Source organism: Microtus pennsylvanicus, chromosome 7 (genome assembly GCF_037038515.1).
Source record: "Microtus pennsylvanicus isolate mMicPen1 chromosome 7, mMicPen1.hap1, whole genome shotgun sequence".
NCBI classification, from domain to species: domain Eukaryota; kingdom Metazoa; phylum Chordata; class Mammalia; order Rodentia; family Cricetidae; genus Microtus; species Microtus pennsylvanicus.
Window position 1 is genome coordinate 7,247,874 of NC_134585.1, and position 24,860 is coordinate 7,272,733.

The window sequence follows — 24,860 nt, forward strand, 5'->3', positions numbered from 1 at the left end:
CCTTTCTCCCATCATTCAAAGCACAATTTTGTTGAACCCTTTGGTGTTGCTGGTAAAACGCCAGTGAGCCTGGTTTTCTGTAAGCACCAGTGACGAGGATGCCCAGGTTCCATTTCTGTGTCTTGACCACAGGAGCTGGAGTCGGAGAGGGTGAAGCTTCTCGAGGACGTGACTTTTAACAAGCGGAAGATGAAGGAGCTTGAGGACAACCTGCTGTTTAAGCTGAGCGCCACGAAAGGTACCACGTCCTTAAGAGGCCGTCAAGGCTCCCGAGGAAGGAGCTCATTTACTTGCGGGCCCCCTTCAGTGCCACGGTGACCACAGACGGGAGGAAATAGCTCACTTCCCAATGCACAAGCAGGCGGGGTGGCTTCCGTGTAGGCGGTAAAGAAACACCACGGGGAATCTGATGTCTGAATTAGCAAGTGGAGTCAGCAGCTGAGACTAGTACCACCTTGTTGATATAATCACCCTCTCCTGAGCCAAACAAGGACCCCTAAACAGAACCTAGGAGCTCATGATGGCCTCATTTGCTTGCCCAGAGGACGCGCGTGTGTTCCGTCTTTTTTATTTTTATTTTATTTTTATCAATCAATCAGCTCTTTGATTTAGCATCCAAATGAAGCTTCTATGATGGGTCACGTACAGCACACAGCACTTGTAATCAGGAAAACGTGTCTAACGGAGGGCCTGGCTCCTCGGGGTAGCCAGAATCATTATACCACACCCCAGTTTGCGGCGGTGCCCTCTCTGTCATACACTGAAGAAAAAAGGTTTTCTGTGCAGACCTGTAACCCCAGCCCTTGGGAGGAGTACCTGAGGCAAGAGGATTGCTGTGGGCTGCCAGGGCTACATAGTAAGCACCAGGCCAGTCAGAGCTATACAGCAAGACCTTCACTCCCAACAAGGAAACAAACAAACAAAAAACAACCCCAAAATTTTATGCAAAGAAAAGAGAATCAACAAGCCCAACAGTATTCTTCAGGCAAACCCAGCAGCCCCGTTAAATTCCACCATGTGTTAGTAGTTGACTTAGAAGTCCATTCCATTGTCACTTTAATCCCTGGGTCAGAAGAAAACTAAACCTAAGTATACAAGAATGATGAAGGCCTTAGGATGCCCTCAAGGCCAGGTGTGGTGGCACACACCTGTAACCCCAGCTGCTTGGGAAGCTGGGGCACAGGGATTGGGGATGTGAGACCAGCTTGGGCTATAGTAACGAGAGCTGGTCTCAAAATAAAATCTTAAAAAAGGAGCTATGATTCTGGTGTGGGATAGCGTGGCCCAAACATGTGTTATACATACACACCTCCATACATGCGTACACACAGTGAGCTCGGTGAAAAGCAGGTCTTGGTTTTCTTGGTGAGGCACTTCCACAATAGCCCAGTTAATTCTTGTTAGAGGCGTAGAGTGGCCTAGGTTGTCCCTATCAAGTGCTCTTTCATTCAAGAAGTGGGGAGAGAATGTCCCACTCGTCCGCCAACTCCTCAGCCTGGGTACAGTGCTTGCATCAGCTCGTACCCCGAGATAAAGAACTTATGGCCTGGAGACACCGTGGCGAGAATTGCCAAGGCGATAATGGGGTGATAGTATATCCCACAGGTGACGCTGATACCCCTGGAGACAGGGTCCTTGTCTTCAAACATTTGAACCTGTTGGGCAGGGGAGATGGCTCAGCCAAAAATGTGCTTGCCTGGCCAAGCAAGAGGATGGACCGAGTTAGGTTCACTAGAATCCATTTTAAAAAGCCAGATGTGACAATGGGGATGTTCTATTGGGAACCCACCAAGGCCAGCTGGCCTGGGTCTGAAAAAGAATGGTGTAAAACCGGACTTGCTGAACATAGTGGACAATGAGGACTACTGAGAACTCAAGAACAATGGCACTGGGTTTTTGATCCTACTGCACGTACTGGCTTTGTGGGAGCCTAGGCAGTTTGGATGCTCACTTTACTAGGCCTGGATGTGGAGGTGGGTGGTCCTTGGACTTCCCACAGGGCAGGGAACCCTGATTGCTCTTTGGGCTGACGAGGGAGGGGGACTTGATTGGGGAAGGGGGAGGGAAATGGGAGGCGGTGGCGGGGAGGAGGTAGAAATCTTTAATAAATAATAAATAAATAAATAATAAAAAGCCAGATGTGGTGGTGCAGGCCTGTAACCTCAGTATGGGGAGGTCGAGTCAAGCAGATTTCTGAGTAATGCTGACCAGACAGCCTAGCCTACTTGGTAAGTCTCAAATACGAGGGGAGGGGGTGTCAGACTTTGAGGGACCATACCTGAGGTTGTCATGTACCTGCAAGCAAATGAACAAGAGCACACACATCCGCACGCATGCACGCATGCACACACGCACTCACATATGCCTGCACATGCACAAACATGTAAAATCAAAACAGATATTGTATTGTCTTTTGCTTTTGCTTTTCAGGTGGAGTGGAGGATGAAGAGCCCTCAGTAGGAATGTTTAGAAAGATTTAGGCTCTGGGTGGCTCAGGGACATTTTGGCGTTGACTTCTCCTTCTTGTGGCCTCTGGGTTAGAAACCCAGTATCTGAAACAAGCTTCCTGTTCTTCTGTAATTCCTTTCTGCACCTGCTGCTTTGATTCTCAGGTTCCTTGGTGGACGACGAGTCTCTCATCGGTGTCCTGCGCATCACCAAGCTGACGGCAGCGGAAGTAAGCGAGAAACTCCACGTGGCCGCCGAAACTGAGATCAAGATCAACACAGCTCAGGAGGAGTTCCGGCCTGCGGCCACCCGGGGCAGCATCCTTTATTTCCTCATCACAGAGATGAGCATGGTCAACATCATGTACCAGACCTCACTGGCTCAGTTTCTCAAGTTGTTCGACCAGTCCATGGCCAGGCAAGTCCTCCCTACCTTCCTCTCAGTCATTTTCAAGATCGCAAGTTAAAGTTTTGTGGTGGTAGCTGGGGTGTGTGTGTGTGGGGGGGAGGGATGGCTCCGTCTGTGAAGTCTCTGCCACGGAAGCATGAAGACTTGATTTAGGTTCTCAGCACCCACATAAATGGCCTGGGCATGACAACAGACATCTGTAAATCCATGCTTGGGAGTAGAAGTGGATGGATCACTGGAGCTCCCTGGCCAGCCAGTGTAGCCAATCAGTGAGCTCCAAGTCCAGTGAGAGACCCTGTCTCCAAAAATAAGGTGGGTACTAGAGAGATGGCTCTTACAAAGGACTGGAGTTTGGTTCCCAGCACCCACAACCAACTCCTATAATTCTGGCTCTAGGTGATATGACGCCCTCTTCTGGACTCCATGGGCAAGTGCACACACATGCACACATACACACACACACTTAAAAATAAAAAATAGTACTTATAAAAAATAAGGTTGTCAAAAAAAAAAAAGCCAGGCGGTGGTGGCACACGCCTTTAATCCCAGCACTCGCGAGGCAGAGGCAGGTGGATCTCTGTGAGTTCAAGACCAGCCCGGTCTACAGAGAAACCCTGTCTTGAAAAACTAATAATAATAATAATGATAATAATGATAATAATAATAATAATAATAATGTGGTGATAGATTGAGGAAGATACCAGACACCAGATGTCAAACTCTGGTCACATAGATATACGCCCTCCCCTCACACCCCCACACACAAACATACACCCACGTTTTGTTATTTCCAGTCTTAAAGAAATTGGTATTTTTTTTATCTCCTTGATTTAAAAAATGTACTGCAGATCTGAAAAGTCTCCACTACCTCAAAAAAGAATTACAAATATCATTGAGTACCTGACATATGAGGTTTTTACATACTCTGTGAGAGGCCTGTACGAGAACCACAAATTCCTCTTTGTGCTGCTCATGACCTTAAAGATTGATCTTCAGAGAGGGACGGTCAAGCACAAAGAGTTCCAGGCTCTGATTAAAGGTGAGATGCGGGGAGCGTGGCTGGGCTGGCTGGGAGTGAGAGCAGGGGCAGCACGGGCAGACGCTGGCTCCAGTGGGCTCTTGGATATACTTGGATGCTGTTCCAGGGATGCAGGAGGAAACAGTGTGGTACCCTAATGATGCTGTTTCAGGGATGCAGGAGGGAACAGTGTGGTACCCTAATGAAAGCAGCATTATTCTCTTAATCTCCCTCTCACGCTCCTTTGGCCTCTTTCAATTTCCACTACTATAGTTCTGTTTACTAAAAATTTGGGCTTGCCCTGACCCTGTGTTTTTAGTTTAATTACTATATTTTGTTTCATCATCGTTGCCCATGCTTTGGGAGCCTGTTGTCAAAGCAAGGAAAAACTGGTGATGAACTTTATTCTGCTGCCTCTCTGCTCCCCTTCCTCCTTCCCTCCCTTTCCTTTTTTCTTTCTCTTTTCTATACAGGACCTCACTGCATAGCTGAGGCTGGCTTGGGATTTGACACACACCACCAAATAATTTTAACAACATCAAACCACCAAAGTTCAGATAGGAGCTGCTGCCACACCCACCGCAGAGGCAGCATGGCTCCTTGGTAGAGTCGGGTAGCTTCATGAATGGTCCCGAGGTTGGGTAAGGAGTGTGGTAGTGTGGAAACAAGGGCAGGCTGGCACACAGCGCAGACAAGATGCTGCGGAGCAAGGGCGTGTTCTGCTGGGGGGGGGGGGGTCAGGATGTGCGCCACAGCCTAGCATCCTACTAGTCATATAGGCCTTGTCAAAACTAAGCGGGTCCAGGGACACAGCCTGTGCCTGAGACACGTGCGGGCTGGAGATACCCTCCCATCCAGACAAAGCCTCATTAATGATAGCAGCCAGACCAGAGATATTTGCCAAAAGAAACAGACCTCTTTGAAAGAGGGTTTGTGAGTGAGAGGAGGCTGAGACGCAAAGAGACACGCAGGGGAGGGGTCTTTGCTGCAGGATAAAGATGGGCGCTCACCTGGGCTGTGGTGGGAGCATATGTGGGAGCCCTTCTCATCAAATTGGAGAATGAGATTGCACAGGGCCTGCACCGCCAGCCTGGGGACTTTGGGTTCAATTCAGCCGGCAGGAGGGAGCCTTTGAGTGTTTTATGGGCAGGGATGAGGCAGGAACAAAGCAGTGCTTTAGGAAGATTAATTTGGAATTGCACGATCGGTTGATTGACAGAACTACAATCAGCTCGGCAGAAAAGGAGGGTATTTCCTGGACAAAGCTGCTTTATTGTATAGTCTGTTTTAGTTTCGAACTGGCTTACATTTTGATGGAATTATTTTTTAAAGGACAGTATGGCTTATTTTTTTTAATGCTTTTTCATAGACTTAACAAATAAACTCTTATATCATGGACTTTTTTTTTTTTTTTGGTTGTGAGTCTAGCCTTTAATGGCTGAGCCATCTCTCCAGCCCATGGACTTTTTTTTTTTCTTATCATTGTGAGCTCAGTACTCAAGGGAGAACTTCTGATATTTATGGCCACAACAATGTTTGATTTCCCAGGAGTGACAGTTCTTAGGTATCAATTATTTCTTGTTTTCTGCAGTATTTGTAAGGTGCCTTTGACTTTCTTTCCCAGCTCAGGATGTCAGGGCACTTTGGAAAATGAAATGGAGACCAGGGGCAAACCTGCCCTATAGATCAACAGATAGCCCTGTTTCCTTGCTGGTTTATTCTAGAAAAATATTATCTTTGTTTTGTTGTATGGGGGTTTTCATAAGCTGCTCATAAGACTCGAGTCTTAAAAAACCCGAGGAGGATACAAATTAAATGTCAAAATAATCACTAATGATGGCGTAGCTTTTCCTAACCTCACAGCAACCTCGTGGTAGAGTCTGCTATCCCATCATTCTGTTACTCTCATCGGACAGATGAGAGAACGGGGTGAGGGGAGAGAGAGAGGGAAGGATGCAGGTGTAGGGTAAACAGCCAGGGTGTTTTGGGGAGGAATCTCCCTGTAATTTCTCCCCTTGGGTTCAGGAATACATGTCTTGAAAGCACTGAGGTAGTCTAGCTGTCTTCTGACTCCTTGGAGAAGATCAAGAAGAAATGCAGGGGCGGGCTCTGTCCCTGTGGTAGAGAAGCATCAGTTGATGAAGGTGGCTGTTTCTCTCAGTATCTACTTTTCTGTTAGCAGTAATGATGGGAGAGCAAAGCTTCTGCTTACACTCAGTTTTAGGGGGCAAGAAATGAGGAAGCTTGAGTGATATTTGAGGGTGTCACAGCTCTCAGAGCCACCGATCCCTGAAGTCCTTTGTAGTAGAGAAAGGGAGTCTATGGAAGTCCGTCCTTCCTTCCTCTTTCTTTTCTTTTTCCTTCCTTTCTTTTCTTCTTTCTTTCTTTTCTTTTCTTAAAATGCAACACTCAATTTATACAGCTTCTCAGGAAGATACTAAATGGGGGAGCAAAGATCTGAACCCCTCATATATTTTTATTGCCCTGTATGTTTTTGTGAAAGGGAAGCATTTGGTCAGAGTTGTGAGGTTAGAGATGGCTCAGCGGTTAAAAGCACTTTCTGCTCTTTTTTAAAAAAATAATTTATTTTAAAAAACTATCTTTTCTCATTTTGCATTCCAGTTCCCACTCCCTCCCCTCTTTCCATTCTCTCTACCTTCCTCCCACCCCCATCCATTTCTCAGAGAGGGTAAGGCTTCCCATGGGGATTCAACAAAGTCTAGCATATTGCTTTGGGTCAAGACCAAGGCCCTCCCCACTCTATCTAGGCTGAGCAAGGTATTCCCCCCAAAGAGAATGGGTTCCAAAAAGCCAGTACAAGCAGTAGTTCCACTGCCAGTGGTCCCTACAGACTGCCCCAGCCATACAACTGTCACCCACATTCAGAGGGTCTAGTTTGGTCCTTTGCTGGTTTCTTCCCTGTAAGGGTAGAGTTGGTAGGATCCCATTAGCTCAGGTGAGCTGTTTCAGTGGGTGTCTCCATGATGGTCTTGACCTCTTTGCTCATATTCTCCTCCCACTCTTCGACTGGACTTTGGGAGCTCAGTCCAGTGCTCTCCTGTGGATCTCTGCATCAGCTTTCATCAGTTGCTGGATGTGGGTCCTAGGGTGACATTTAAGACAGTCATCAATCTGACTACAGGGCAAGGCCAGTTCAGGCAGCCTCTCCATAATTGCTTAGGGTCTTAGCTGGGTCATCCCTGTGGATTCCTGGGAATTTCTCTAGTGCCAGGTTTCTTACTATCCCCATAATGGCTTCCTCTCCCTTTTGTTTCCTCCTCTGTCTGTTTATCTAACCATCTAGTTAACATGGTGGGAAATATTACAGAGTATAGAACTTGTGGAGGAGCGGTGGTGGCTGACAGGCAACTATAAAAGTCACACAAAGACAGATCATTCTATCCATTGATAAAAATTTTACAAATCCCAGATTGGTAAGGAAAAATAAAAGCCACCACAACAATTCAAGAGTCCATTGGTGTCTTGTTATTGGGAAAATATATTCCTAAGAATGAATAGCAAACTGGTGTTATTGATGTGTCTTGCATGTCTCCCCAGGCGGAGCAGCTCTGGACCTGAAGGCGTGTCCCCCCAAACCCTTTCGCTGGATCCTGGACATGACATGGCTGAACCTCGTGGAGCTCAGTAAGCTCCCCCAGTTTGCAGAAATTATGAACCAGGTAAAGGAAGAGGGGCCACATAAAACACAGATGAAAACACAGTCGGTTGTTTAACCAGGGCCTCCCGGTGACAGTTTCTACCTGCAGGGGAAGAGCAAGTGAACACACGGATTTAGATGGGTGTGATGGCCCACGCCTGCAGTCCCAGTCCTCAGGAGACTGAGGCAGGGGGATCAGGTGGTCAGGCCATCCTGACCGACGTAGTGGGACCCTGGCTTGAAAGCAAAACGAAGATTAAATCAGTGGTTCTCACCCTTCCTAATGCCGTGACACTTTAATACAGACCCTCACGTTGTGGTGACCTCAACCATAAAATTCTTTTTGTTGCTGCTTCATAGCTGTGATTTTGCTACTGTTGTGAATCATAATGTAAACATCTGTGTTTTCCAGTGGTCTTAGGCGATCCTATGAAAGGGATTGATCCCCAAAGGGGTCTTGACTCATAGGTTGAGAACCACTGGATTAAAGCTAGTGCGGCCTTCTGGGTAGGGGAGGTGGGGTGTGGATGGACGAACTTCAAAGGGAGCTTTTCACAGGCTTTGTGTATGTGCACGACTATGCATGCAGGAGCCAGAGGTTAACCTTGGGTGTCGTTCTTTTGGCTCCATCCATCCTACCAAGTAGTACAGTTTGTCCGGGATAGAGTCCCAGGGCTCTGCTGTCTCTACTTCCCTGGCATTGGGATTCCAAACACATGCCACTACAGTCAGCTTTTTACATGGGACCTGATAGAAAGCATGGCAAGTGCTTTCTCAGCTTAACCACCCCAGCCCACCCCCTCCAGCCTGTTCCCTTACCCCAGCCCTCAAGGGAAGAGCAATTGAGCCACTGTAATCTCCAGGGGACAGTTTAGATGCACTTCAGAACCCCTCCCCTGTCTCATACTGCCCCAGGGACAAGGCTGAAGCAATTGAACTGCAGAGTTAATTGGTTAGCAACCCTCTCTCTGTCGGTGTCCTCTACTGTGAACTGCTGATAGGATACCCAGCTCTGAGTGGGTTCCCACCTCTCTGTGTCCCAAATAAGAAGGAGCTGGACAGATGGTGCTAACCGTGCAAGCATGAGGACCTGCCACCAGACCCTTGAGACCTGCGTTTTAAAAACAAAACCCCCAAAACAAACAAACAAAAACCCTTGGAGAGTTGACGTATGTCTGCCATCCCAGTGCTTGGGAAGCAGAGACAACAGGATCTCTGGGTCTTGCAGGCCAGCCAGTCCAGCTGCAGTGGGGAGTTCTGGGCTCAGGTGAGGGTCCCTGCCTCCAAAACTAAGATGGAGCATGATGGGGAAAGTCATTTGACAAGGGCTCGCCACTGCGGAGTGGCTCAGATCCACAAGTACGTGTATGTATATAACACGAGGCGGGTGGGGTGGAGGGAGGGAGGGAGACGGAGGAAAAAGTTCAGTCTGTAGGTCTGGCACATAGGATCTGAGAGGTGAACTTCTGGTGTCCGCTTTTAATGCTCACTATAGATTTCTCAAAAGTGCTGACAAACCATCTTGAGGACCCCAGCCTGGCGGCTGCTGAGAATTATGAGACAGACTCAGCAGCACAGGGCTTCTAATTAGACTCAATGACACTCGGGCAGCAGGGACACCTTTTAATGCTCCTGCACCCCCAGGTCCCCAGCATGCGTTTGGATGAGCAGCTCCTTGAGACCCACTCGGAGAGGCTTCTCCCGCTCTCAGCTTTAATGTCTCGCTAGGAAAATGAAAGTTTGGATTTTTGGCTTCTCTTGCTATTTTTAAATAGAGATCAGTGTTCCGGGGAATTGGTCCACCTCCATGGTTCTCAGTGGAAAGTAATTTTGTGCCACCCCCAGCAGGGTATGTGGCAGTGTCTGGAGACATTTCTGATCATTCAGACTCGAAGGCAGGGATGCTACTGGCATCTAGTGGGTAGAGAATGGAGATGCTGCAAAGCACGCTTGCTGTTACCAGAGAGATTAGGGTTAGAGCCTGTCCTCACAGGCTCAACTGCCTGTCCCAGTAAGCCAATTAAAGAGACCAATTAATAGTGAAAAGCAGAAGAATGAGATTCAATGCAGCCACACTGGAAAGAGGGACAGAGAGATCTTGCAGAGATCTGGTGCCTCCCTGCTCTCAATCTGACTCAGCAGGTGTGACCCGGGGGTCAGCTTTAAACTGTGGGGAGTCAAGAGGCATGCCCGAGTAAGCAGGCAGGCTCATGGTGACATTCTGCTGTCATTGAATCCTCCATTGTGCCAGCTCCAGTCTCTGATGCAAGGTGGCCTAAGACAAGTCGCAAACCATTCTTCATGAGGCACGGTCCTCTGGCTGCTCCCAGGGCCTCTCTTAGCATGAGATTCCTGGGTGGAATTCCAACTTCTAGGGACCTGTGGTTTGAGTATGTTAACCACAGAGGGACACAAGTGTTTCTCTCGCCAGTTACACTACCACACCGAGGACAGCCCTGCACTTCATAAAAATGTCCATCCCCAAGTGTCAATGAAGTGTCATGATTGAGAAGCCTTGATATAACTGTTTGTGCCACGGATACATTATTCTAACTGTAGTGAACAAACCCAGGAAGGTGACTAGTAAAACTGAAAGCAACAGTAACACTGTTTCTATGTTATTCAGGTCATTGTAGACAATAGTGGGGTTGTTTTGCTTTGTAAGCCAAGAACCAGCAAGAGTAGCTCTCTGGGGGACCTTTGGAAGGTCTGGTTCATCCCAATCTCATGCAGTCTTGCGACTTAGTTATTGGCTTGTTACTCTTAGATATCTCGGAATGAGAAGGGGTGGAAAAACTGGTTCGACAAAGACACCCCGGAGGAGGAGATCATCCCTGATGGATATAATGATTCCCTGGATACCTGCCGCAAGCTTCTGCTCATCAGGTGAGCACAGGGCCATCGAGATCTGGAAGCATCACTCACTGGACCTCATCACAAGTCTGATCCCGGCAGTCAACATCATTGCGTTCCCTGCTGTTCTGTGCATTGTGTGGGGACGCAGCCCTGCAGTTCCTTGACAGTAAATGATAGCCAGAGAGAGGTCTATTTCAACAATGTATTAGCAGTAGGGCTTTCAGAGAAAGTGGGAAAGATAATGTTTTTATGTCTCTTTTATCCATTTGATTGTGGGTGGATCATTCATTATTGAATTTACCTCTGTAAAAAAAAAAAAAAGAAATGGAACTTGGGCTGGTGGGATGGTTCATTGGGTAAAAGTGCTTGCTGCCAGAGGTCTGAGTCCCTGGACCCACACTGTGGAAGCAGAACCAGCTCCAGCAAGTTATCCTCTGATCTCCACTCTCTTGCTCTGGCTTGTACACAAGCACACACACACACACACACACACACACACACACAGACACACACACACACCACAGAATATGAATAGCAAAAAGAGGTGAATTATTTAGGGCAGTTTTGTTTCCTACTGTAGCATACCTGAGCTTGCCATTGGGAATGCTGTTTGCTGACTGTTGTCACCCATGAGAGTGACCAGGGTGGCCGCAGTGGTGACCCCCTGCTCAGTAGAGTATGAAAGGGTTACTTGTTTTCACTGAAATAAGCCATTTGTCTTATACCAACCATTTTAACATTGGACCCATGTCACATGAGCAGTGTTATTAGTGAGAATCTGCTTGAGAGACAGCGGATCTCAAATCTAAACGATAACTGTCTGGCATTTATTTATTTGATGTGTCCTGTGTGTGTTGAACTTGTTAGGGTGTGTGACGCACAAACTGTTCAAACCAGTTGCTTACTGATAGCTTACTTCTGGCCCTTTGGCACACCCATTACGGGCTGGGGCTGGCAGAGGACACTCTGTTGTTACTGACTCTACCCAGCTCCCTGCCAGTATCGGACACCAACCCCTCACACGATTAAATCTGTGCTCATCCAGGGATAGCAAAGCTAGCCACCCCTCTCATACAGCCCCGCAGAAGGGAGGATGCGCCTGCTGTGTCCCTTTGTTAATTAAACTCATGGCCTTTTCACCTTCAGAATTAGAGACAGAGGGGGAGCATGTTGAACTTACTTCCTCTAATTTTTTATTCATTTCAAGATCTTGGTGCCCAGACCGCACCGTTTTTCAAGCAAGAAAATACATCGCGGACTCTCTGGAGGAGAAGTACACAGAGCCAGTTATCCTAAATCTGGAGAAGACGTGGGAAGAAAGTGATACACATACGCCTCTGATCTGTTTCCTGTCCATGGGCTCTGACCCCACCATCCAGATTGATGCCCTGGCCAAAAAACTGAAGTTGGGTATGACTGACCCTTTGTGTATGAAGTTTAACAGCACACCCGTGCTTGCTCTGAATATCACCTCTCGTGGGTGATTCTTAGAGAAGAATCTGTGGCCAGGCTCGGTGGTGCACACCTTTAATCCAGCATTTGGGAGGTAGAGGCAGGCAGATCTCTGTGAGTTCAAGGCTACCCTGGTCTGCATAGTGAGTCTCAGGCCTGCCAGGATTACATAGTGAGATCCTGTCTAAAAAGAAAGAAAGAGAAGAGGAAAATTGTCTATGAAACAAAGCTATATTTAAAAATTAAACTTTTTCCTCCTTTTTTCCATTTGTACCTGAGACACAGGTGTCTTTGAGCAGACCCTGAGAAAGCTCTATCTTTCTCAGACTGTTTCATCCGCAGATGGCTGTGCTGGTGGCCAGCAGGACGCAAGAGTGATAAGGAGCCACCACGCACTGCTGCCACGTTTATATAAAATGACACCAAAGTGTATTTTGTTATAATCTGAAAAATTAGAACCATCATTGAAATGTCTGATGGCCAGGGATTCATTTGTTCATGCTTTCGTTCAATAGCAAGTTAGTAATGAGTCATTCAGAGGTTTGGGGCTAAGCAGAGCACAGCAGGAGCAGACAGATGTGAACGTACCCCAACAGGATGTGCGACAGCTGTAACCACATTCTGCAGGAATAAACGATGATCATAGGTTCATAGCTGCACAGATTCTGGAGAAAGCACCGCGTTCTTTAAGATGTTATCTTATTTTTAATTATGTGTTTGTGTGTGTCTGTTGTCGGTATGTGTGGTGAATGTGGGTACCAGAAGAGACTTACAGGCATTTGTGATCGGCCTGATGTAGGTTCTGGGGACTGAACTTGGCTCCTCTATAAAAGTAGCAAGTTAGCTACTGAGCCTCTTAGCCATTGAGCCTTCTCTCCAGCCCTGACCCCTTATAAAGAAGCACCATGTTCTTGATGTGAGATTATTTCTTCATTACCAATAGGAGACAGAAGGAATATTATCCCAGGGTAAGAACTTGTAGCACCTAAGCAAGGCAGCAGTGATAGAGTCAGTGGGGCTCAAGGATGGGGACACTGTCCTGTGAATGGAACCATTGATTCTCTCCACATACTCAGGGAGCCTGGGTGTCATTGGCATTGCTACATAAAGTCACTATAGCCATACTTGCAGGGTTGATTAATTTACTTTGTAAAGATTAGGAAAGCAATTTATGGTCAGCAAGAAGGTTCAGCTGGTAAAGGTGTCTGCTGCCAAGCCTGATGATCTGAGTTCAATCCCTGGAACTCACATAAAGGTGGAAGGTGATGACCGACTCCAACAAGTTGTCCTCTGATTGCCAAACTTAGACCATGACATGCATATGCATACACACACACACACACACACACAGAGTCAGTCAGACAGATGGGGACACACACACACACAAACACTAAAGACAGTAAAAACAGTTTTTAAAAAGTTCCGCATCCATATTTGACTTTGCAAAGCTAGAGCAGAAGACCCTGTGAAGTGATTGGTGTGCTGGAGGCGTTGGCAGCAGCCTTGCTGGTGAACAACTGAGACATACCCATTAAAGTCAGACTCAAGACAAAGATGTCTGCCCACTGCCACGGTGATTAAACATCCTGGTGGAAGATACAGCTAATGTATTGTGAGAATCATAAATAAAAGATGTAACTACCGAAAAGGAGGGACCAAAAATGCCACCATTACTCTCAGACAATGTAATCGCCTAGCTCAAACCAGAAATGAATCAACTGAAATTATCCTACTTAATAGAACAGTTCAGCAAGGTGGCTACTCACAACATAAATATTTTTTTAAAAAAATCAATTGTGCTTTCTTGTAAAAATAAAATGTAAAAATTCCATTAACTTAGCAATAAAGATGAAATGGGTCATTTAAAAAATACCCATTTAAAGAAAAATATAAAACTTTCTCAGTGACATGGAATGTTAATTCAAATAAATAGGATTAAAACTGATTCCCAGCATTAGAATTCAATATTGTAAAGGTGTCAATATTTTATAGATTAGTCTGTAAATCGAATATAAGTCTAATTGAAATTCAAACATCATTTTCCCCTAATTGGATCCCAGGAAGATATTAGATCATCAGCATAGATGGACAAGAATAGCCACAGAAGCTTGAAAAGAAAAAACAATAATTGGAAATGACCGCTCTTAAATTTTTAAAGCTTTATCAAATGGCAATAATTTAACCAGTGTGCAACTGGCTAAAAACAAGTAAACAAATCAGTAGGGCAAAATGAAATACCCCCAAATTAGACACACACACACACGTATGCAATCACATATGCACACATAAACACATGCATACATGCATGTATGAACACATGCATGGATACACAAACACATGCATACATGCATGCACATACACATGCATATGCATATACACTTTTTTGAAGTCCAATCTGTGTTGTCACCATGGAAAGCCAGGTCCTTCTTAGACGAAAGGAGGGAAGGAGACAGTGGTAAAACTGACATCTTGTTATTGTGAGCTTCTTGTGTTGCAGAATGTAGAACTATCTCAATGGGACAAGGACAAGAAGTGCATGCTCGAAAACTGATTCAGATGTCCATGCAACAGGTATGCAACCAGGGAGCACCATTGTTTTGACTTAAGCACTACCATTCCCCCATCCATCTGGTCTACCTTGGAAGCGATAGTGATGTTCATTTTCCATTCTGATGTTCATTTTCCATTCGTGTTGCATGGTCAAACCTTTGGTCATCTGTGAACCTTACATCTCAAGGCAGTTTTCCTCCTTGTAGCTCTATAGAAAGGACAGTTTTCTATGTCCTTTACAAGCTTCTTGCTTTCTATGGTCCACATTCACCTCTTTTTTTTTTGTATCTTTCCATCCAGCTATCTGTTTACAGTCTAGGCACAACATCTGGTTCCTAAGGTTACAGCACCAGCCTTCTTGGAATTTCATGGTCACTACTAATATAAGGAAAAAAATCAGGGCCATTAAATTTCAATTTTCAGTTAAAGGCAGGCTTTCATTTTTTTCGATAATGGATCATTTCAGGCAAATAAGAAATAGTTGAGAACTTTTTGTTTAAGTATTGATGATGATCTTTATTGAAGTGGAATGTTGAGAGGAAGTTGATGTTGTGCCTAATAAATACACAGATCGTTAACTTTCTAGAAATGCTTTTGCAGATAGCCATCTCAGCTGTAATAAGAAAGAGCATAATTTATAAACGTAAGATAGAAATCTTGGTTTGTTTTTAAGTGTTTGATCTCATCATGTCTGTGGCAACTTTGTCACGGCTCTTCCCTGGGAATTAATGACCAGTGAGGGGTAATGGTCCAAAGCTCTACTTAGGTCATCAAAATTTCAAGCTGGTCATTAATTTTCAAGTGCCCTAAGCCTTAATCTTTATCACCTAATTAAATTCAATAATAAATTATATTTAATTTATATATCAAGGCAATGATGTGCAATTATTTCTACTTGAGTCAGATCTTCCACCCTTTCAGGTGATTTGTCTGTTCTACTTTGGGAAAAATTGATCCTTTTTTTAAGTTTCAGTGAGCAGGAAAACTTTAGAATATTACATTGACTTTAATCTTTTTTGGGATGATAGTTTTTGTAACTTCCACATCTGTTTCTCACAATGTATTGATAATGGCATTATCTGAAAGAAAAAAAAATAAATGCAAATGTGGCCGTAATGTGACCTTGGGAACCTCAGATTTCAAACACATCCGCTGTCACTGAACGCTGAGTGAAGGACCAGAAAGGACTGTGTCCATGATGCTGAATTTCATCTTCTGGAACTCACGATAAGCCCAGTGCGTCCTCTATGGTATTTAAGCCAGCCTGACTCAGATATTTTTCCTTTCAATTGAAGGCACAGTTTAAATACCTTATCATGCATTTACTGCATTTAACAGTTTGTAGATGTAGTTATCTAGTCTACTGTAGTTACATCTAGATATTAAAATGTTGACTTAGTGGGCGCAGTGATGCGTACCTGTAATTTCAGTACTTGGAGGTTAGAAGAAAGAGCCTTGGGAGTTCAAGAGTAGCCTAGGCTACACAGTGAGTTCAAGGCCAGCCTGAAGTATAGAGCCTGGCACTGACTCAGCAAACGAGTGGATAGTCTTGTTTTCATAGGGGAGTGATGGCCTCTGACTTACTGTTAAAAGGTGCTATACTTAACCCTTTTAGGCGGAGCTTAATAAATCATATTTTCAGCAGTCCCTGGGAAAAGGGATGACAAACATTATGATTTAGAGCTTGGCTAGCAAACGCCACCACATACATCACCTCTGACTTTCAGAAGGTGACAAGCACTTTTATGGATGACTGTGAAGCTGTCTTCTTGGTGTGCTGTTGAGTGGGTTCTCACCTTAATCAAGCCTGTGCAAGTTACCAACCTCACCATTAGATGGCGCACACACTCAAGTTTTTGCTTCTAATCTCTGAGGAGCTAGGGGTGCCAGACTGCAACTTCATCACAGTGGTTAGCCACTTGACTGGAAGTCTCCAGATTGGGTCAGGAGCAGATGACAGTGTTGACATATAGGTTTTTTTAATTATTAAATATAGACTCAAGCTAATCATGCCATAAGCAAACTTATTTTTGAAATGGTGCATTTTGTTTTGGTAAAATACACAAGATATGAGAAATAAATATGGGCTCTTTTTTGGATACAGGGTGGCTGGGTATTACTGCAAAACTGTCACCTTGGTCTAGAGTTCATGGAAGAATTACTAGAGACGCTGATGACCACGGAGACCATGGAGGACTCTTTCCGAGTGTGGATAACCACGGAGCCCCACGACCGGTTCCCAATTACATTACTCCAGGTTTGTTACCAAGAGTTAACCAGGTTCACAACATAGTTCGTGACAGTACTGAAGGGTGGATGGGAAGGGCAAGATGGTTGGATCAAAGTGCTTGCTGCTAAGCCCAAAAACCTGAGTTTGACCTTCAGAACATGTGTGGTGGAAGGAAAGAACAAGGTGTCCTCTGACCTCCACGTCTGTGCTGTGGCATATGCTGGGCCACCCAAAGAATAAATAAATGTCACACAGTTTGTAAACGAAGGAACACAGCAGAGTGTATAAATCTTGGCTATGGTAATCAGGCTGATATAGTAAAATCACGAGAGAGTTCTGAGGTCATATTAATTTATCAGGTTTGTCCTCTGATCAGTGTAATTGGCTTTTACTCTGCTGAATTCCAGACCACATAGTCTATGCTATAAGCATTGTTACCTAACATTATATGAGTTCTCCTTTATTAATTGACTTATTTTATATGTGTGGTTGTTTAAACTATATGTATCACATGCATGTAGTGCCCTTAGAGACCAGAAGAGGGCACTAGATCCTTGAGATTGGAGTCACAGACAGTTGTAAGCTACTGTATGGGTGCTGGGAACCGAACCTAGGTCCTCTGCTGAGCAACCAGTGTTTTAGCCACTGAGCCCTCTCCCAGCTCCCCTAACAACAACACAACTGCTTCTCATAACAGACTTCCCTCAAGTTCACAAACGAACCACCCCAAGGTGTGCGGGCAGGCCTGAAAAGGACGTTTGCCGGAATCAACCAAGACCTCCTGGACATTAGCAATTTACCCATGTGGAAGCCCATGCTCTACACAGTGGCCTTTCTGCACTCCACTGTGCAGGTAACCAGGAAAGCAGTGTTCACTGCTAGGGGGCGCTGATGAGTTGGTGTTGTAACCATGGGAGTGAGCCCTGGGGAGGATGGCATCAGCTTCCATGCCCCCACTTCCTTCCTGGCATTTCACCCCACCTGTGATTCCGCCTGTACCCCTACTGTGTAACTGTGAGCTTCTTGGCTACAGAGGCTTCGCCTTTGATCCTGCGGACTCACTCTCCTGCGGTCATGCCATTGTGAGACATAGTTGGGGAACCTTAGTTGTTTTTCATTGCTATGAGAAATCCCTGAGGGAAACAGTTTAAGGGGGAGGCCTTTCCTTTGGTTGCAGATGGTTAAGTCAGAGGGCTCTGTCACTTGGCATCAAGACAAGGAAGACACATTAGTGTCAGGAGCACGTGGCAGAGGTTGATCATCCCATAGTGGCCAAGAACTGGAAATCGAAACAGAATACTGCCGCAGATCAAATACCCCTCGAATTCTGTATCCTCAAGGGACCTACTTCCTGCAACCCAGTCCTGAAGTTTCCACTACTTCCAAAATGGCACTGCCAAGTGGACACTTGACCTTCAACACATGGGCCTGTGGGGGGTGTTTCCTACTCAGACCACAACGCTGAGCACAGCAAATATTTGTACAATGAACAAACAGATTATTAAGAACAAAACTTGGACTCGAAAATGCCTGGGTTGGCCAAGAATTTTATCCACATCCTCTCAGAGAGCAGCAACCACTGCTTTTCAAGATAGGGTTGAAAATGAGGCAGCTGGCCTGGGGAGATGACTCAGTCAGCCCGTTGCTTGCCTTGTAAGCCTAAGGACCCAGGTCCAACTCCAGAACCTACATATAAAGAGCTGGGCATGGTGCTGCACACTTGAAATCTCGGTACTCAGGAGGCAGAGGCAAGCAGGTCCTTGGCATTCACCAGCTAACCACCTAGACTACTCGGTGAGTTCCAGGCCACTTAGAGACTCTGTTGTTAAAAAAAAAAAAGTAGACAGTGTCTAAGTATCAACTTTCACGGGTTGTCTTCTGGCTTCCATGTACACACATGCTCGCACGTGCACACGCACACACACACACACAAACATGCACATGTATACACATGTTGGAGGGGAGAGCTTGTTGGTTCCCAGCCGCCTGGCTAGCTTAGACCCGAAATATCACACAGAAACTATATTAATTAAATCACTGCTTGGCCCATTAGCTCTAGCTTCTTATTAGCTAACTCTTACATCTTAATTTAACCCATTTCTATTAATCTATGTATCACCACATGACTGTGGCTTACGGGCTAACGTTCCCAGCATTCATGGCTTCTCCCTCTGACCCCGCCTTCCTCCTCCCATTCTATAGGTCAAGCCAGTTCTTTATTCATTAATCAACAAAAGCAACACATAGACAGAAGGACCTCCCACACCATACACACATATACATGCATACACATACACACACATACGAAAACTAAGGCAACTGAGTCTTAGAGAGCCTGTGTCGTCCATGGTAGATCTGGGGTGTTCTGGCGATGATGGACAGTTCAGTCCCTAGTTCTTAGCAGCTGGTGTGAGGAAGGGGTAACCGCCCTGCCAAGCTGATGCCGACAGCTTTCACACACCAGTTAACTTCTGTTGATTATTACTAATTGCTTATGTTGTGATTTAATTATTTTATAGTTATTAAGAAAGTTACTTGTAGGATTTTTTTTTTAAAAAAACTCCGTTTTAGGTGTGGCTGGGTTCAGTGTTGGACAATGTCATGCCTTTAATTCACATAGGGTATTCTTGGTTTCATGGGGACATGAGAGGGCTTCTTCCTGTGTCTCTACTTTCCACAGGCTTGGGAGAAGGACAAAATGAGCCTTTGGCTGTGTCCTGGCGCGTGTAATCTCAGCTGTGCCCACAGGGAGTACACAAGTCCCTTCATGCCCCCCAAGGAAGTAGGGAAATCTAGTTTCCCTCAGGAATTGCTACTGTTCCCTGGCTCATTGTCCCCAGCACTGCGCTGGGTCCTGTGCAGCCTCCAGAGGGCAGGGGGTGTTTCTCCATCCCCCGAGTCTGGGAGAATGCATGTAGGCTTGCACGCTTCGTGGATAGTCGTTTTGACTAAGTTCCTCCTTGGCTTTTGGATTGTAAGTTACAGCTCTCCAGAGACCGATTTCATGCAGTCCTATCTGAGGACTGTTCCCCCATCATGCTCCAGTTCAAATACTGCTGTGACCCTGTTGTCTGGTCCCCCATTCACAGATAACAATATTTTCTGACTATTCCCAGTCACAGTGACTCAACTCTTCCCTGAGCTTGCCCTGGAGAGTGGTTGTGGGGAGGGATTTTCCCCTATAGTCAGTGTGCCAACTCCTGCTTTTAGTGGGCTTTGAGTGCTGAACAGAAGAGCCCCAAGCCTCTGATCCATCAGGGACCAAACTGTGCTTGTAGTGAACAAGATTCATGTTTAGGTTAAAACAGAGAAAAAGCAATATTTCTGCTTCCAGAGCTGGAAAGCGAATAATGGAATGTCAGTATAAAAAAGATTGGGGGTCTGGCAAGATGGCTTACGTTGGTGACGACACTTGCTGCTTTCCACAGCTACCAGAATTCCATCCTGGGAGCGCCTGGTGAAAAAAGGAGAGAACCGACTCCTGAAAGTTGTCCTTTGACCTCTACCCTCAGAAGTTATGTTATCCATGGTGTGGACACACACACGCACACATGCATGCAAACACACATGCATGCACACACACAGCACATGCACACACACACAGCACATGTACACACACATGCATGCACACACGCACACACTCATGAGCACACACACACACACACACACACATGCACGAGAGAGAGAGAGAGAGAGAGAGAGAGAGAGAGAGAGAGCACAAAACAAAATATTTTTTAAAAAATTGAGAGCTCAGTCTGTAAAGTGCATGCCACCCAGGCTGAAGACCAGCGTTTGATCCCGGAGAGCTCCTGTGAAAACTTGGGGAAAGGCCACCTGTGTCTGCAGCCTCGGCCCAGCGAGGTGGGAGGGGTGAGAGTGGAGGGGAGGGAGGTGCAGGTAGGTCAATCTCTGAGCTCCCTGGCCAGCCAGTCTAGTCAGATTGGTGGGTCCAAGGTTTAATGAGAGGCCCGTCTTAAAAAAAAAATACTGTGCTCTTTTTTTAGGTTTTGTGTATGCATGCGTGCGTGTGTGTGTGTGCGTGTGTGTGTGTGTGTGTGCACGCTTGCTTGTACATGTACATGCATGGAGGTATACAGGTGTCTGAGGAGGTCAGAAGAAGGCATCAGATGTCTTCTTGGAGCTGGAGTTACTCATGGCTGTGAGCCAACTAATGTGGGTGCTGGGAACTGAGCTCTGGTTCCCTGGAAGAGCAGTGTGAGCTCTAAACTACTGAGACATCTCTCCATACATACATATTCATATATGTGTACCTATATGCATAATATGTGTGTATACATATACATACATATACTCATAGATGTATCCATCCATCCATGCATCCATGCATCCATCCATCCATCCATGCATATCCAGGAATCTAATGTGTAAAAAACACCTGAGTTCTGATGCATACAGGAAAGCTTGAGATGTGACTTCTCAAAGGAGCTGTGGCTAAGATGAAGATGAAGATGATGATGATGCAGCAAAGCGTGGAGGATGGGAAGACTCCATTTTCATTTAGTAATTTCCCATATGATTCTGATACACAACAAAAATTGAGAATGATGCTGGCCAAACAGCCACCGCATTTAAGGGAGGAGTCCACTGCCATTTTTACAACTTTCTCATGTTTGGGAATTCCTCCTCTTATCCTTGTGGTTTGCCCACAGAGCTTCTAACACCTGAGACCTTTATAGCGGTTTATCTACGGAGTTTTTACTGTTTCTCTGTGACAGTCATTCTGCTCCTGGTCCAGGATAACAAGCCCCTGAGGGGTTCTGGGATCTCCAGAGTCCTGCAGTGGTACTTGTAAATGTGGACTCTTTTTTCTCTTTTTTATCTCAGTCCTTAAAGTAATTTAAACATTAAATAAATAAGCACAGTCATATCGCCAGGGCCCAGGAAATGCCACCGTCAATACGTGTTCATTCAGGAAAGTGTTCCCCTCCTCCGTGCTTTGTCCTGTCTGGTTGAAGTCTTGACAAAACACCCCTTTTCAAATTCAATAGTGCACGTAAAAGTTCTTGCTTTGGCTAGCATGCTTAGAAGATCCTGGTTTAAATCTCTCCGGATAGTCACAGTGGCACGGTGCGGGTTTCTCTCTCACGTTCCCGTCCTCGTGTCTCCGACCCATTCTCACCGTTTTTGGCCGTGATCCTCTTAACATTACACTCATATTCTTTAGTACAGAGTGTATTCATTTTAGCGTGGACCTCATCTCCCGGTTTTACTAGGTTTCGTAGTTAACTACAGCCAGGGAAGGGCATTGAGCGCCCATAAAGTCAGGGCGAGCTTCAGCATCACACAAATGACCGCTGAGCATGCTCTCTTCGGCCATCTCAGGACATTTCCATATTTCATCGCAAGTTCAGTTTTCTGTGTTCCTCAGTGGAGGAAAGGAACTCTGCAAAGCGCTTGCCAGGCAAGCATGAGAGCCTGGGTTTAGATTCCCAGAACTCCTGTCCAGTGCTGACTGTGGCCGTCCATGTCTGCCATCCCAGAGATGGGGAAGTGGAGACAGGCGTGTCCCTTAGCCTGCCTATCCACCAAGCAAGTGCAGTGAGAGACCCTGTCTCAAAAAATAATATAAAGAGTGAGACAAGAAGACATCCAGCTCTGATTTCTAAACACACACTCACACACCACACCCCCCCCCACAAACACAGACACACACACACACACACACACACATCAACACACATGCGTGTGTGGGAGGGGGGCTAGATTGTTCAAACTGTATGTGGAACACTCTGGCCCTTAAAATCATCCCCTTCCTGTTTGCCATTTTCTGAGTGGGAGGGGCTTTGTGTTCAAATCTGTCTATAGCGCACCCCAAAGAACGTGAGCCTGGGGACCCTGCTGCTCCCAAAGCTTGCCCTGGACCGCAGTAGGACCTTCTGCCTGCCGCACTCCCCACAGACTTGGTGCCTCTGTGTTTTCTCCATCCGTCACCAACCCCACAGGACTCCTTTCTGCTTTCACAGAGCAGCCTCATTTTCGCTGTGAACCAGAGGCTTCGGGTCAGCTGTCTGGCTTGTTTCTTTTTTCCCAGGCTTATCGTCCTGGTAAACTTCAGCAGCTAATTGTCTTTGCTGCCGCACTGTCCTTTTCTGGTTTCTGTGTCTCATTTTCTCGACTGGATGAAAACTTCTCGAGAACACATGTATTCTAATGTTTTTCTATTGTGCTAATAAGACCGTGACCCAGGGCTTCTAAAACGCTAATTGGACTGAAGAGATTCAACATTCTAATTAAGCCTCAGAATCTCTTGTATCCAAGATTCCAAGTGAGTACCCAGGTCCCAATGCTCGGATAAGTTGAGTCTTTTTTTTTCCTTCTCTTTTCTTCTTTTTTTGATGATTTTAAATTACATTTTTGTTTATTTATGGGGAGGACATGTGACATAGCTCACATGTGGTCAGAGAATAGATTCAGGGAGCCATCTCTGTCCCCCTACCCCCCCATGTGATTCTCAGGGATCAGCTATGTCATCAGGGCCTTTGAGAGCATGCTATGCTTATCTGCTGGGCCATTTCTCTGGGAGCCGTTCTTTTCTTCCATTATTGTCATTTAGAGAGGTCAGTGGGTGGGTGGATACACGTACAGACAGACATAAGAACTTAAAATTATTTTTGTAAAGGAAAAAAGAATCAAGATTTTGTCTTCTTTTAAAAAATATTTTCAACAAGATGAACTCAACTGCCTTTGCCTTCAGTGAGCCAACTTAAAACGAGAATTCTTTAGATGAAAGTTGATAAGAAGTGACATGATCTGAGGCAAGTTTCAGCACTGGGGTAATTTTTGAAAATCGCGTTTTAAGGAAGAACTGAGTTGTCCTCCCTCCGTGCATATAAATGGAAGTGTTTCCATGGAGCCAGTTCGAGTACCCCCAGTAATTGCAAAGAAAGAATTACATCTCATTCAGCCCTCTGCCTAATTGAACCTTAAATTTAAAAAAAAAATTAAGTCAAATGCTTAGGTAAAATTCACTGTAGATTTTTATTTTTTTTCATTTTTTTCAAAACTGGGTAAGATTCCCATTTCTCTAAATGACTTATGCTCTACTGTGTGAAGCTTACACAATGGAAGAAACCACAGCAATGATTTTCATGTGGATATGAAAGGCTCCATTCCACCCTGGCTCCCAGAAGACTGTAGAAGAGTCTCACCTCAGCATTTCCAATATCTACTCAAGAACTTCAAAACTCTGAATCAGCCTTGTAATTGACCTCACTGAGGTGGGAGTGTCTTCATTAGGAGAGTAACTGACCAACATGACTTAGACAACCATGAGTCTTTTCACCAAGGGAAGACAAAGTCACTGAGGTGGGAGTTTCTTCATTAGGAGAGTAATTGACCAACATGACTTAGACAGCTGTGAATCTGTTCACCCAAGGGAAGACAAAGATGGAATACCTGTCCTTCATGGCCCAGCTCCAAAATCTGGTTGAAGAACCAAATATTTCAACAATGACCAACAAGATAAACAAACCAACGATTTCTGTTAGTTTTGCTGTGAACTTGACACACTTGGGAGGAGATAAACCTCAACTGAAGAATTGTCTCTATCCTGTTGGCCTGTGGGTGTGTCCAGGGCGCAGTCTCTGATTGCTGGTTGATGTGGTCTCCACTGTGGGCAGTATCGTCCCTAGGCAGGTGGTCTGAGTTGTCTCACAAAGTAAGCAAGCCAGTGAGAAGTGTTCCTCCGTGGTCTCTGGTACAGCTCCTGCCTCCAGGCTCTTGCTGTGGACTTGATGGTGGACTGCAACCAGCAAGCCAGATAAACCCTGCCTGCCCTCCAGTTGCTTATGGTCATAGTGTTTATCACAGCAACATAAAGCCAATGTTATGAAGGGAACATAAATGCTGAGTCTGGAAACCATCCAAAGAAACACACGGTCTTCGGGACCACGGTCCTCTGTCAACACCATGCCCTCCCGTCCCTGCCACATTCTCTGAAAACAAAATGGGACACAGTGCTTTGGCGTTCTCAAGGGTGCATGCCTTCCTAGTATTAATTACAGAAAGAAGTCTTTAACTCAGTCCAAATTCCTGGGTTGTCTGGTCAACTTTTAAAAATTATCTTTCTAATTAGCATGCAAAGCACTGGGCTTCTTGGTGGCATTTTTCAAACAACTTTGGTTTTAAGTGATTTCTCCCCACTTCTTCCTCATCTCCCTGCCACCTTTGTATCCTTCTATCCCCAGTGGCCCCGCTGCTTTCCTGTTCTTCCCCAACCC

At 45.6% G+C, this 24,860-nt stretch overlaps 1 protein-coding gene across 2 annotated transcripts in view; it reads left to right on the top strand.

The window, feature by feature from the left end:
- Positions 1–24,860, top strand: part of Dnah8 (dynein axonemal heavy chain 8) — a 224,162-nt gene that overhangs the window by 151,418 nt on the left and 47,884 nt on the right. For both annotated transcript variants that reach the window (XM_075978795.1, XM_075978796.1), the window contains 9 exons: positions 133–238; positions 2,613–2,865; positions 3,705–3,895; positions 7,433–7,554; positions 10,300–10,418; positions 11,596–11,798; positions 14,338–14,411; positions 16,495–16,647; positions 17,318–17,473. In XM_075978795.1, the coding sequence (XP_075834910.1) occupies positions 133–238; positions 2,613–2,865; positions 3,705–3,895; positions 7,433–7,554; positions 10,300–10,418; positions 11,596–11,798; positions 14,338–14,411; positions 16,495–16,647; positions 17,318–17,473 (1,377 nt within the window). The remainder of the gene's footprint in view (positions 1–132; positions 239–2,612; positions 2,866–3,704; positions 3,896–7,432; positions 7,555–10,299; positions 10,419–11,595; positions 11,799–14,337; positions 14,412–16,494; positions 16,648–17,317; positions 17,474–24,860) is intronic.